General features: G+C 38.4%; 1 protein-coding gene across 1 annotated transcript; it reads left to right on the top strand.

Annotated features, from left to right (window-relative positions):
- The first annotated feature begins 13,536 nt into the window (after nucleotides 1-13,536).
- LOC145011374 (delta(12) fatty acid desaturase FAD2-like) lies at nucleotides 13,537-14,940 on the top strand. The gene has a single exon (XM_078970080.1). It carries the CDS (start codon nucleotides 13,664-13,666, stop codon nucleotides 14,816-14,818), a length of 1,155 nt encoding a protein of 384 aa, XP_078826206.1. The 5' UTR covers nucleotides 13,537-13,663; the 3' UTR covers nucleotides 14,819-14,940.
- The last annotated feature ends 272 nt before the right edge of the window (nucleotides 14,941-15,212 follow it).

The following is a 15,212-nucleotide window of genomic DNA, read 5'->3' as shown; positions in this document are numbered from 1 at the left end:
TGATTTAGAAGGCTAAAACATGAAATCCAGGAGTTTACACCCCAAGGTGTTCTTGGGCAGTAAACTCCCGAAACGAAGCCAAAACCGACACTTGTATTATGATAAGGCCTTAGATGTTTATGTATGCATGTTAGGGACAAGAAAGCAAGCCAAAATCCACCAAAGATTGGGAGTTTACGGCCCAAAACTCTCTTAGGCCGTAAACTCCATATTTTAACACTAAATGGTGTTTTGAGGACACTAGGACTTTATGGCTTGTATCTAGGCTATTTTCCCAAGTAGCACAAGGTCTTAAACACATCAAATGACACAAACAAAAGTGAGTTTACGGCCCAAGTGAAGCTTAGGCCGTAAACTCCATTTAAATGGACAAAAGGATGTTTTCAAGACACCTAAAGCCCTAGACCCCTTCATGGAATTGTTTCGCACAAAAATGAAGAACCAAAGTACATAAAAATCACTCATCAAAGTCAGTTTATGGCCACGGGAATGCTCTTGGGCCTTAAACTCCAAAGAATGGCACCAAAGTGTGCCTAAGGTCCCCATTTGCTTTAAACAATTGTCTAGAACATGTCCTTCAAAATCAAGAGGCTTGAAAACAACAAAAACACCATATACTTAGAGTTTACTGCCGTAAACTCTAAGGAGAATGGCCTTGAGGCCGTAAACTCCTATTTGGAGTATTTCTAGACCTTAAACCCTTCCAAGGACTTAGCCACTAAGTTAGAATAATTCTAGAAAGCATTTTGGACTTCAAAACACACCAAACACACATGTTTGGGAGTTTACGGCCGTAAACTCAAGAGTTTACAACCGTAAACTCCATGTGTGATGATTTATAGAGAGTAAACTCTCATATAGGGTCCTTTGCAAACCCTAAACACAAATACCTTGTCCCGCAATAACTTAGATGCAATCCTTAAGGCTTAAAACACTTATATAAAGTGTTTGTTATCCCTAGGATGTCTTAAACATTATCAATTAGTCATTTGAATCTAATTGAGTGCATATATGTGTGAGTATATGTTCATTAGGATCGTAGTGTGTGCACAAGTCCTCGCTTGACACCTAGCAATCCGATACCGTTCAGTTCATTCCAATCACTAACTACAGGTGAGTTCATACCCCTAATCAATGTTTTAAATGATTTTAAATGCTTTAAAAGGGGGGAATACAAGTAGAAACAAACATGTTATTAAATCATTGTTATGTATTTTATAACTGTGTTTGTCATTTAACAGATTTCACATACTACAAAATGTGATGCATGAAATGGTTTTAAATCTTAAAAACGCATTATTATCAATTGTTTTACCTTTGAAATGTATATTATAAATGACATCAAGTCATTGTTAATTATTGTTCAAAACCCATAAGATGTCTTATAAAACCATTTTACAGTATTGAACTAAACTATGCATGTACACTTATATTCTTATATATGTATTCATGTTATAGTTTATAGTTTTCATTTAGTTTCTCACACCCTTGAGTAGTAAGAGTGTATAAACCTACTTGAACAGCCAATTACCTTCCAGTAAATTATCATAGGGATAATTTGGAGATATCAAACATAATTCCTATTACAAGGAATCACACAAGAGTCAGTTCATTCATGAGTCTATACCAGTACATTACCTGATACATGAGTACCTTTACATTTGATTACATGATACATGAGTACGTTTACATATACTTACATGATACATGAATACCATACATGAATATTGTTACTTAGATACATTATCCTGTACTCACTTACGTGGATACTTGTACCTAGAGTTATTAGGAAGATTTATTCGTACCTTCGGTGTAAATTTTCCTGCCTATCCCAGTTCAATGGGATGTCTATACGGGACTAACCATTCCGGAACCCAGCTGTTAGCAACACTGGGTGATGAACATCTACAGATGTCTAAGGTTGTTTCTGATATTAGGCGTCAGTTACGGAACTAACCATTCCTCCATCTCCTGTTGCAATAGAGGATGAGATGAAACTCTTCGGATGATCATTAGGTTAACGATGTTATGGGATTAACCCCCCTTCCACCCTGCTGCCGCTACAGAGGGTGAGTGGACAAATCTTCGGATGTTCATTAGGTTATATAGGTTGTGTTAACCCTAGTACCTTGGGATAACAATTACATATGATGTGTTAGTCCTAATACCTAGTGACAACACTTACAGTAGTACATTTTCCCATTTACTTTATTTTGTGATTCTTTCACATAAACTATCAGTTAGACTAAGCACTTTTAGTACTAGTCAACACAAAGGAAAAACTATCATTTTACAAACAGAACATTCGGGTCTTGGTAGAAGACTACACTTCATATGTACAAAACATTCGGGTCTTGATAGAAGACTACATTTCATACTTATAGAAAATAAGGGTTTTTCTAGGGATTTCATACATACCTTAACATTTTCATTTAATGATTTACAAGGCCTTTATAACAAATTTTCACAAACAAGGCAATGACACTTATATACTTATGAATTCACCAGCTTTAAAGCTGATACTCGCTTTCAAAATAACTTGTATTCTCAGGTCATCAGTAGACAGTTACGGAGGCCAGGTTTTGAGAAGACGGAGCAGACAAGTCTCGTATTTTATTTTGATTGTATATTTTTGGTGTCTTACTACAATGAAAGAAACACACATGTATTAAAACTTTACTTATAATGCAATGGATGATGTTGTTGCTTGTTTATTATATTACACTGTTGTGATACTGCACATGACGTCCTCCACCCCTAAACGTTTCCGCTGTTCGTGGTTTTGGGTGTGACAGATTGGTATCAGAGCCTTGTTTATAGTGAATTAAGTATATCAACCCATAAAAGATATACTAACTATAAATACATGGGATTAAAACACTCTGTCTAAGAGTTATACTTTTAAATAATAAAATATTTAACAAACTATACATGCCTGCATTCATACTAAAACCAGTGTCACAATAACAAGAACAAAAGTATTACGATTGTTGAACATCACAAGTGAGCTTGGGGATATATAGTCAGTCTTGGGAATAGCATAGCCTGATCAACTATGCTGGTCCAAGGAGTGATTAGCATATGCCCAAGAATGGTTGTGATGTGACGACAAGTCTAAAAACTTACCAACACAACCATAAAGAAATACCATATGGGTATTTGATCTTACTTTAATTATCTTAGTTAGTTCGTCTATTTAAGCTATTTCTTATATCCCTTTTCTCGCGTAGATTAAAATGGCTGGATTTCACCATGGTGATCTGTACTTCCCGAACCAAGGCAATGCTAGTTGGCTAGAGGTAGAGCCAGAAGATGATCACCCAATCCCTTTGGATGATCACCATGCTGAGGGTTTTTCCGATAGTTCTAACTCGGAGCCAGAATTCAACAACCTACCCCTAGCTGCTCAAAACCCAAACCCGAACCCCCGTCCTGTGTTTCAAGGACCCACACCCTTGTGGGCCATTAACTTGACTGAATGGAGTCAGGAACAAGGTCAACCCATTCCCTACAATAGAGACCGAAGTTTCTACAACCTCACTGAAGGAGGTTCTGCTGATAGAGTCCTACCAATCATGGTGTGTAGGATTTCTCGGAACACGATAATGGCTCAAGCGACTATCAATCAAGTTTTGGAAGTTGACGCCAACTCTTGTGTTAACACTGTCCACATTCGCCAACTAGATTCTGCCCATGAAAGGACTCTAGTCCACAATGCAAATCTGCGGAGAGAACTTGCTGAAACCAGAGCTGAAGTTAGAGAACTTCAAGCTCAGCAAGCAAGGTCGGATAAGCGTATAAGGGACATTGAACGTCTACTGTCGGGATCGAGGACTCATGCTAGCATTTCCCGTCGCCGATCGAATATCGTCATCTCATCTTTTGGATATAACCTAGTTTATGTAAAACTTTGGGCTAACTTCCTATCTGTATAAATCTTAGACCTGTTAGGTCTTGATCTAGTCTTATTTTTGTCAAAATTTCCCATCTTTGTTGATGTAAGGCCTACTTTTAGGCCATTTTTCCCGAACTAATTGCATCTGTAATTCCAGTATTATTGACAGATATCTAATCATATGGAAATTATTATCCGAATGTTGTCACTTTCAGTTAGTCATTCTATTCATCCTGTTGTTGGACTATGGGGAGTTAGTCCATGGGACACATTCATAAATCATTTATTCTTATCCATGTCGTCATCTTTTAATCGTATAGTTAAAGATGCCGCCACGCAGAAGTACAAGACATAATCCAATCAACGAAACACCGATACCACCGCCTCCTCCACCACCACAACCTCAACCTCCTCTACCACCTAACCCCTTTGATGCCAACATGTTTCAGGTGGCTTTCACAGCAGTAGTTGCAGCTGCTGTGTCAGCAATCAACACTCCTGTCCCTAGTGGATCGGGAACAGGTGCACCTCCCTCGAACCACGGCGAAAGCCATGGACACCCTCGGGAATGCACTTACAAGGATTTCACGAACGCCAAACCCTGCAGCTTCAATGGAACTGGGGGTGTTATGGTGTTAAGGCAGTGGATCGAGAAGATGGAATCTGTCTTCGAGATCTGCGGATGCCAAGAAGGCAACAAGGTCAAGTTCGCAGCTTGTACCTTCTCTGACAGAGCATTAACATGGTGGAACGGCCATGTTAAGTATTTGACTCTGGTGGTGGCATATTCCATCAGCTGGGAACACTTGAAGGACATGCTGATGAGAGAGTACTGTCCTCGGGGAGAAATACAAAAACTCGAGCAGGAACTCTGGAGCCTGCAAATGGTTGGATCTGACATAGGAACCTACACGAATAGGTTCTGTGATCTGGAAAACTTATGCCCTGACATGGTTGCTCCCCAGAGCAAAAAGATAGAGAGATATATCTGGGGGCTGTCGCCCCAGATCCAATCAAGTGTTATAGCTTCCAGGCCTATTACTTTCGATAGTGCCAAAGAGCTAGCACAATCTCTCATCGATCACCGGAAACCTCAGAACCCATCAATCCCTATACCCGTACCACAAAAGTCCAACCCCGACCACAACAGGAAGGGGTGGAATAAAAGGAAAAGAGGGAGTCCGCAAGGATCCTCCAATAAGCAACAACTTGTGGAGATCAATGCTGCCACAGTGACTCTTGTTGCCCCTGCGAACCTCTTACCAGCAAAAACATATGCTGGGACTCTCCCGAAGTGCACCAAGTGCAACTTCCACCACCACGGACCTTGCAGGGAGATGCAGTGTTCTAACTGCAACAAGAAGGGACACACCGTCCGTTACTGCAAAACTCCAACAGCTCAAGCCGCCCAGGTCCCTAATGCCGGTATGGGCCAAGCCTGCTACGGTTGTGGCGAAATGGGCCATTACAAGAGGAACTGCCCTAAAGCGGGGATGGTTGGCGGAGTAGGAAGAGTTATGGCCCTAGGCCACGAGGAAGCAGTAGCTGATCCTACGATAGTTACTGGTACGTTCCTCCTCGATAACTCATATGCTTGCATACTTTTCGATAGTGGAGCCGAGAAAAGTTTCGTAAGTCACAAATTTGCACACCTGCTTAAACAAAAACCATGTGCATTAGATAACTCATTCACAGTAGAAATGGATAACGGGAAAACAGAGAGTACAAACTGCATATACGTAGGTTGTACCTTAACTTTAGATGGACATACTTTCAAGATAGATCTCATGCCAGTCACAATTAAATGTTTCGACATTATCATCGGTATGGATTGGTTGAGTCTTCTTCGCGCCGACATCTTGTGCTTTGAAAAAGCAGCCCGTCTTAACCTTCCTAACAACGAAACCTTAATTATCTACGGCGACAAACCTAGTACGAGCCTTCGTATCATTTCGTGCATTCAAGCCCAGAAGTGCTTGCGAAAGGAATATCATGCATTCCTAGCACACGTCGTCGATACCAGTCAAGAACTAAAGGACATCCAGAAAATCCCAGAAGTATGCGACTTTCGCGACATATTCCCAGAAGAACTTCCCGGTTTACCACTGCAACGTCAAGTCGAGTTCAGAATCGACTTAGTGTCAGGAGCTACCCCAGTAGCCAAATCTCCTTATCGTTTGGCACCGGCCGAGATGCAGGAACTTTCCAGTCAACTTAACGAACATCTCAAGAAGGGATTCATTCGACCAAGCTTCTCACCATGGGGAGCACCGATCTTGTTCGTCAAGAAGAAAGATGGATCGTTTTGCATGTGCATCGACTATAGAGAACTCAAAAAACTTACCATTAAAAATCGTTATCCCTTGCCCTGCATTGACGATTTGTTTGATCAACTTCAAGGAGCCAACTACTTCTCGAAGATAGATCTGCGATCCGGATATCACCAACTACGAGTGTTAGAGGAGGATGTTCCCAAAACAATGTTCCGAACTCGTTATGGGCACTACGAGTTTGTAGTGATGCCATTCGGATTAACTAACGCGCCCGCAGTATTCATGGATCTGATGAATAGGGTGTGTCGTCCTTACTTGGATCAGTTCGTCATCATCTTCATTGATGACATACTCATCTACTCTCGAAGTAAGGAGGAACATAGTCAACACCTCCGTAAAATCTTAGAAACATCGCGATCGGAGAAGCTCTACGCGAAGTTCTAAAAGTGCGAATTTTGGATTCGGCGAGTCGAATTTTTGGGCCATGTGGTTAGTGAAGAAGGTATACATGTGGACCCCTCCAAGATCAAAGCCATTGAGAACTGGTCAGCACCAAAGACACCTACTGAAATTCGTCAATTTCTAGGTCTCGTTGGCTACTATCGCAGGTTCATTCAGAACTTCTCCAGCATAGCGAAACCTCTTACAACCTTGACCTAGAAAGGCGTAGCCTTTGACTGGGAAGAGAAACAGGAAAGAGCATTCTAAACGCTCAAACGAGCCTTGTGCACCGCCCCGATACTATCCCTCCCCGAAGAGATAGAAGACTTCATTTTCTATTGCGATGCATCCAATCAAGGACTCGGATGTGTTCTGATGCAGCGAGGTAAAGTCATCGCCTATGCCTCAAGATAGCTGAAGACACATGAGGTTAGCTACACAACCCACGATCTTGAACTAGGAGCAGTAGTGTTTGCTCTGAAGATCTGGCGACATTACCTATACGGTACTAAAAGCATGATCTTTATAGACCATAAGAGTCTACAACACATTTTCGACCAGAAAGAGCTCAACATGAGATAACGACGGTGGGTCGAGCTACTTAGTGATTACGAGTGCAAAATTCGTTATCATCCGAGTAAAGCCAATGTAGTAGCCGACGCCCTAAGTCGGAAAGAATATACTGGTCGTAGAGTCAAATCTTTGACTCTAACTATCCATTCACACTTGTCCACGAAAATTAAGGAGGCTCAGCTCGACGCTTTGAAACCTGAAAACGTGGCTGGTGAATCCCTTAGAGGGATGGATAAGAACTTGGAAGTCAAGGGTGGTGGAGCCTTATACCTCATGAATCGGATTTGGACACCGAAACACAGTAGCTTCAGAGACTTGGTCATGACCGAAGCTCACAACACTCGTTATTCCATCCACCCAGGTTCAGATAAGATGTATCTGGATCTTAAAAAGTTATACTAGTGGCCTAACATGAAAGCAGATATTGCTACCTTCGTGAGTAAATGCCTTACTTACGCGAAGGTCAAGGTCGAATACCAGAAACCCTCCGGTCTCCTACAACAACCGGAGATACCAGAATGGAAGTGGGAGTGGATCACTATGGATTTCATAACCAAGTTGCCCAAGACGACGGGTGGACTTGATTCCATATGGGTCATCGTCGATAGACTGACCAAGTCTGCACACTTCCTACCGATCAAAGAAACAGACAAGATGGAGAAACTTACCAGAACTTACATTAGGGAGATTGTAAGGCTGCACGGTGTTCCTTTATCTATCATCTCAGAACGAGATAGTAGATTCACTTCGAGGTTCTGGCAGTCATTACAAAGTTCCCTAGGAACTAGGCTGGACATGAGTACAGCCTACCACCTACAGACCGACGGGCAAAGTGAGAGAACTATCCAAACCTTAGAAGATATGTCGCGTGCCTGTGTGATTGACTTTGGAAAAGCTTGGGATACTCATTTACCCCTTGTCGAATTCTCCTACAACAACAGTTATCACACGAGCATAAAGGCAGCTCCATTCGAGGCCCTCTATGGCCGAAAGTGCAGATCCCCTCTGTGCTAGGCTGAAGTGGGTGATACCCAGTTAGCTAAGGGACGAGTTCCCGAAAGCACTCTCATGGATCCGGAAATCATTCGGGAAACAACAGAGAAGATCGTTCAAATTCGTGAACGATTGAAAGCCTCTAGAGACCGACAGAAAAGCTACGCTGACAAGCGTAGGAAACCTTTGGAGTTCCAGGTGGGCGACCGAGTCCTACTGAAAGTCTCACCCTGGAAGGGCTTGATACGCTTTGGAAAGCGTGGGAAGCTCAATCCAAGATACATAGGGCCTTTTGAGATTCTTGGGAGAATCGGTCCTGTAGCTTACAAGCTCAATCTACCGCAAGAACTCAGTAACGTACATCCTACCTTCCACGTCTCAAACTTGAAAAAGTGTCTATCCAACGAGACTCTTGTTATTCCACTCGACGAGATCGAGATCAACGAGAGCCTCAACTTCGTGGAGGAACCAGTAGAGATCATGGACCGAGAGGTCAAGCAAACAAAGCAGAACCGTATCCCGATAGTGAAGGTGCGCTGGAACGCGAAGCGTGGACCGGAATTCACTTGGGAACGTGAGGATCAGATGAAACTGAAATACCCTCACCTTTTCGCTTAGTTATTTGTAATTTCTTATTTGCTTAAATTCTAATTTCGGGACGAAATTCCTTCTAACGGGGGGATGATGTGACAACCCGAAATTTCCATTCTGTACAAACTATATCACTTCAATAGAAGTTGTAACAGTCACAGTTAATTTTCAGACTCTTCGCTTAAGTTTGAGTAATTCAGGGTTTATACTTCAAGAAATATTAGGAGAGTGGGTGAACTAGGGTTTTGTGCAACACTGTTATTCCAACACTCTATTTTATTAGGGATCATTTCAGGAATAAAAATATTTTCTACCAAAATATCTCAGGACTATAAATAGATTTCTAAACCAAAATCATTTATTATTCACATTTCCGACTAGAGAAAAGCTATTTTCTCTCTGACGGATCTTCGGGTTTTTATACCAAAACGTGAGTAACTCTTTATAGCAATGTTAGAAAGCTTTATATGTGTCTATAACATGATTTAGAAGGCTAAAACATGAAATCTAGGAGTTTACACCCCAAGGTGTTCTTGGGCGGTAAACTCCCGAAACGAAGCCAAAACCGACACTTGTGTTATGATAAGGCCTTAGATGTTTATGTATGCATGTTAGGGACAAGAAAGCAAGCCAAAATCCACCCAAGATTGGGAGTTTACGGCCCAGAACTCACTTAGGCCGTAAACTCCATATTCTAACACTAAATGGTGTTTTGAGGACACTAGGACTTTAAGGCTTGTATCTAGGCTATTTTCCCAAGTAGCACAAGGTCTTAAACACATCAAATGACACAAAAAAAAGTGAGTTTACGGCCCAAGTGAAGGTTAGGCCGTAAACTCCATTTAAATGGACAAAAGGGTGTTTTCAAGACACCTAAAGCCCTAGACCCCTTCATGGAATTGTTTCCCACAAAAATGAAGAACCAAAGTTCATAAAAATCACTCATCAAAGTGAGTTTACAGCCAAGGGAATGCTCTTGGGCCTTAAACTCCAAAGAATGGCACCAAAGTGTGCCTAAGGTCCCCATTTGCTTTAAACAATTGTCTAGAACATGTCCTTCAAAATCAAGAGGCTTGAAAACAACAAAAACACCATATACTTAGAGTTTACGGCCGTAAACTCCTATTTGGAGTACTTCTAGATCTTAAACCCTTCCAAGGACTTAGCCACTAAGTTAGAATAATTCTAGAAAGCATTTGGGACTTCAAAACACACCAAACACACATGTTTGGGAGTTTACGGCCGTAAACTCAAGAGTTCACAACCGTAAACTCCATGTGTGATGGTTTATAGAGAGTAAACTCTCATATAGGTTCCTTTGGAAACCCTAAACACAAATACCTTGTCCCTCAATAACTTAGGTGCAATCCTTAAGGCCTAAAACATTTATATAAAGTGTTTGTTATGCCTAGGATGTCTGAAACATTATCAATTAGTCATTTGAGTCTAATTGAGTGCATATATGTGTGATTATATGTTCATTAGGATCGTAGTGTGTGCACAAGTCCTCGCTTGACACCTAGCAATCCGATACCGTTCAGTTCATTCCAATCACCAACTACAGGTGAGTTCATACCCCTAATCACTGTTTTAAATGATTTTAAATGCTTTAAAAGGGTGGAATACAAGTAGAAACAAACAATTTATTAAATCATTGTTATGTATTTTATAACTGTGTTTGTCATTTAACAGATTTCACATACTACAAAATGTGATGCATGAAATGGTTTTAAATCTTAAAAACGCATTGTTATCAATTGTTTTACCTTTGAAATGTATATTATAAATGACATCAAGTCATTGTTAATTATTGTTCAAAACCCATAAGATGTCTTATAAAACCATTTTACAGTATTGAACTAAACTATGCATGTACACTTATATTCTTATATATGTATTCATGTTATAGTTTATAGTTTTCATTTAGTTTCTCACACCCTTGAGTAGTAAGAGTGTATAAACCTACTTGAACAGCCAATTACCTTCCAGTAAATTATCATAGGGATAATTTGGAGATATCAAACATAATTCCTATTACAAGGAATCACACAAGAGTCAGTTCATTCATGAGTCTATACCAGTACATTACCTGATACATGAGTACCTTTACATTTGATTACATGATACATGAGTACGTTTACATATACTTACATGATACATGAATATCATACATGAATAATGTTACTTAGATACATTATCCTGTACTCACTTACGTGGATACTTATACCTAGAGTTATTAGGAAGATTTATTCGTACCTTCGGTGTAAATTTTCCTGCCTATCCCAGTTCAATGGGATGTCTATACGGGACTAACCATTCCGGAACCCAGCTGTTAGCAACACTGGGTGATGAACATCTACGGATGTCTAAGGTTGTTTCTGATGTTAGGCGTCCGTTACGGAACTAACCATTCCTCCATCTCCTGTTGCAACAGTGGATGAGATGAAACTCTTCGGATGATCATTAGGTTAACGTTGTTATGGGATTAACCCCCCTTCCACCCTGCTGCCGCTACAGAGGGTGAGTGGACAAATCTTCGGATGTTCATTAGGTTATATAGGTCATGTTAACCCTAGTACCTTGGGATAACAGTTACATATGATGTGTTAGTCCTAGTACCTAGTGACAACACTTACAGTAGTACATTTTCCTGTTTACTTTATTTTGTGATTCTTTCACATAAACGATGAGTTAGACTAAGCACTTTAGTACTAGTCAACACAAAGGAAAAACTATCATTTTACAAACAGAAAATTCGGGTCTTGGTAGAAGACTAGACTTCATACATACAGAACATTCGGGTCTTGGTAGAAGACTACATTTCATACTTATAGAAAATAAGGGTTTTTCTAGGGATTTCATACATACCTCAACATTTTCATTTAATGATTTACAAGGCCTTTATAACAGATTTTCACAAACAAGGCAATGACACTTATATACTTATGAATTCACCAGCTTTAAAGCTGATACTCGCTTTCAAAATAACTTGTATTCTCAGGTCATCAGTAGACAGGTACGGAGGCTAGGTTTTAAGAAGACGGAGCAGACAAGTCTCGTCTTTTATTTTGATTGTATATTTTTGGTGTCTTACTACAATGAAAGAAACACACATGTATTAAAACTTTACTTATAATGCAATGGATGATGTTGTTGCTTGTTTATTATATTACACTGTTGTGATACTGCACATGACGTCCTCCACCCCTGAACGTTTCCGTCGTTCGTGGTTTTGGGGTGTGACACAAGAAAATATTTTTTTTATAATTTGTATAATTGAATTTTCAAACCATAATTATACAAATAATCAATATTTTTTTTTATAATTTTTATAATTGTATAATTGAGGGTTTTTTAAGAAACCATTTTGTCGAATGTTATTTTGTGATTGTTTTGAATTAAATCTTTTTCACATGTTATTTTATAAGTTTTTCTATTTTATTTAATTCCGTATAATATTTTAATGTAATAATTACAATAAATGTATTAATAAATTGATATAAATTTAATTAATAAATTTAACTTTTAATTTCAAAATTCCTAAAATTAAATCTTATTAATTTCTTTTATTTATTTAAATTATTTGTTTAAATCCTCTTTAATAAATTAATATTTTTTTGTTACTTGTCACACTTTCATTCTTTCATTCAATCTGTCAAATGTTATTTTATGGTTATTTTAAATTTAATTTTTTTCTATATGTAATTTTATAAGTTTTTCTATTTTATTAAATTTCACATAATATTTTAATGTAATAATTGTAATAAATGAATATTAATTTCATTAATAAACTTACCTTTTAAATTCAAAATTTCCAAAATTAAAGTTTATTAGTTTCTTTTCTTTATTTAAATTATTTATTTAAATTTTAAAGATAAAAGACATTTCCATTATAATAATTTATTATTTTTCTTATTTTCTTATAAATTCAATTCCTTAAATATTTTGAAATTTATATATATATTTTTTAAATTAACTCATGTAATACATATGTCTCACAACTACTTTATAAGATAAGAAACATTTCTATTATGGGGAAATGACTTATAAGCATAACGAAATTTCCAAACCGTTCAAAAAACTATAATTATGTTTTGTTTGTTCAAGAAAACTCAACGAGCTTAGCTTTTTGTTTTAAAAAAAACCTAACTAACTTACATTTTTGTTCAATTCTCAATGGGATCAACCGAATAGTAAAAATCAACGAATGACATGGCTTATGACATAGAATTAAATATCAGGAAAATAATTTGTAAGACCAACAAAATTTGGAAACCGTTGAAAAAACATCGATCATGTTTTGTCTGTTAAAAAAACCAATGAGTCGTGATTGCGGGTTTTTAAACTGTTTTAAAACTTCATTGGTCACACAAATCATTTTCCTGATATTTAATTTCACGCCATAAGTCATGTCATTCGTTGATTTTCATTAGTCCGTTGACCCTAATGAGAATTGAACAAAAGTGTAAGTTAGGTGGGTTTTTTCTAGACAAAATATTAAGTTCGTTAGTTTTCTTGAACAAACAAAACATAATTAAAGTGTTTTGAACTGTTTAGAAACTTGGTTGAGCTTATAAATTATTTTCCTTTATAACAATTTATTAATTTTCTTATTTTCTTATAAATTAAAATATTTCAAATACTTTGATATTTATATTTATTTTTTTTTAAATTTACCCATATAATATATACATTTTACTACTGGTTTATAAATAATTAAGATCTCAAGTTGGCCTTCATGCTACTTTTTTTCCTATATATGAACCACATGCTGGCCTTCATGCTACTCTTTTTCCAATTTAACGAGTTCATCCATCCACTCACTCCTAACAAGTATTGCATCCTGAAGTTCATATTGCTTAACTAGGTCATTTCTCTTAATACAGGCCACTGAAGAATGGGTGCAGGAGGTCAAATGCCAAAACCCCAAAAAGGCAGTAAAAAATTCAATGAGGAACCCCTCCGACGAGTCCCCTACAAAAAACCTCCATTCACCATTGGAGATCTCAAGAAAGCAATCCCACCTCATTGTTTTAATCGGTCAATCCTCTACTCTTTCTCTTACCTTATTTTCGACCTAACTATTTCCTTCATCTTCTACTACATAGCCTCCAATTACATCCACATCCTCCCGCGAAACCTCTCTTACGTTGCATGGCCTATTTACTGGATCTTACAAGCGACTATCGTAGGTGGTGTTTGGGTCATAGCCCACGAATGTGGCCACCATGCCTTCAGTAACTACCAATGGCTTGATGACACTGTTGGCTTTCTGCTACATTCTTCTCTCCTTGTCCCTTACTTCTCTTGGAAATACAGTCATCGTCGCCATCACTCCAACACTAGTTCACTCGAAAATGATGAAGTCTTCGTCCCCAAACTAAAATCCAATCTTCCTTCATTACTTCTCTACCTAAACAACCCACTTGGCCGAATCCTCCATCTTTTGTTCAACCACGCCCTAGGCTTGGCTTTGTACCTGATGTTTAATTATGCTGGCAAGAAATATGATAGGTTTGCATGCCACTATGACCCAAACAGCCCTATTTACTCCAAAAATGAACGTGCACAAATCTTTGTCTCTGATGTTGGGATCCTTGTTGTTACTTACATACTCTACCTTCTAACAATGAACAAAGGACTCACGTGGGTCTTTTGTATTTATGTTGTTCCACTGCTCATTCTTAATAGTTCACTTATTACTGTTACATACTTGCAACATACGCACCCATCGTTGCCCCACTATGATTCAACAGAATGGGATTGGTTGAGGGGAGCCCTTGCGACAGTTGATAGAGACTATGGGATCATGAATAGGTTAGGCCACAACATCGCTAATACTCATGTCATCCATCATTTATTCCCGAAAATACCTCATTATCATGCGATGGAGGCCACAAAAGCAATCAAGCCTATACTGAAAGATTATTACAAGTTTGATGAAACGCCTGTTCTGAAAGCCTTGTATAGAGAAGCAAAAGAATGCGTATATGTTGAATCAGATGATAGTGAAGACGCCAAGGGTGTCTTCTGGTTTGACAATAAGTTTTAATGATGGATTGTTGCAATTAATATGTATGTCCAATAGAAGAAGTTGAAGCCTGTTGCTTAATAATTAGCGGTTTTGTGTTGGTTTTCAATGCATCTAAAGTAAAGTCCACACTTTCTTGCCTAGTTTCCTACAGTATGAGTTTATCATTATTCAAGAAAATCAATGATTTGTTCCTCCAAACTCAACTTGCCCATAACCTTGTTTTGTATCTCGATCTATTTCCGAATTATGCTCTTTATCATTTTTAAAACAGAAGAATGATCACAAACATTCATGTATCATTCTTGATCCCAATAATATTGAGCTGTGGGTTTCTGTTTCATTTAATTAAAGACATTAATGAATGTGCTAGTGGCTGTTAAAAAAATGTGCTGGTGACTTATCACATTCATGA

The sequence above is a fragment of the Lactuca saligna genome, chromosome 8, assembly GCF_052625555.1.
Source record: "Lactuca saligna cultivar CGN05327 chromosome 8, ASM5262555v1, whole genome shotgun sequence".
Taxonomy (NCBI): domain Eukaryota; kingdom Viridiplantae; phylum Streptophyta; class Magnoliopsida; order Asterales; family Asteraceae; genus Lactuca; species Lactuca saligna.
The sequence above is the reverse complement of the archived record's forward strand: the minus strand, read 5'-3'. Positions and strand labels throughout refer to the sequence as shown.

Coding starts and splice junctions, on each gene's coding strand:
- LOC145011374 (XM_078970080.1), top strand. CDS start 13,664: ATGGGTGCAGGAGGTCAAATGCCAAAACCCCAAAAAGGCAGTAAAAAA.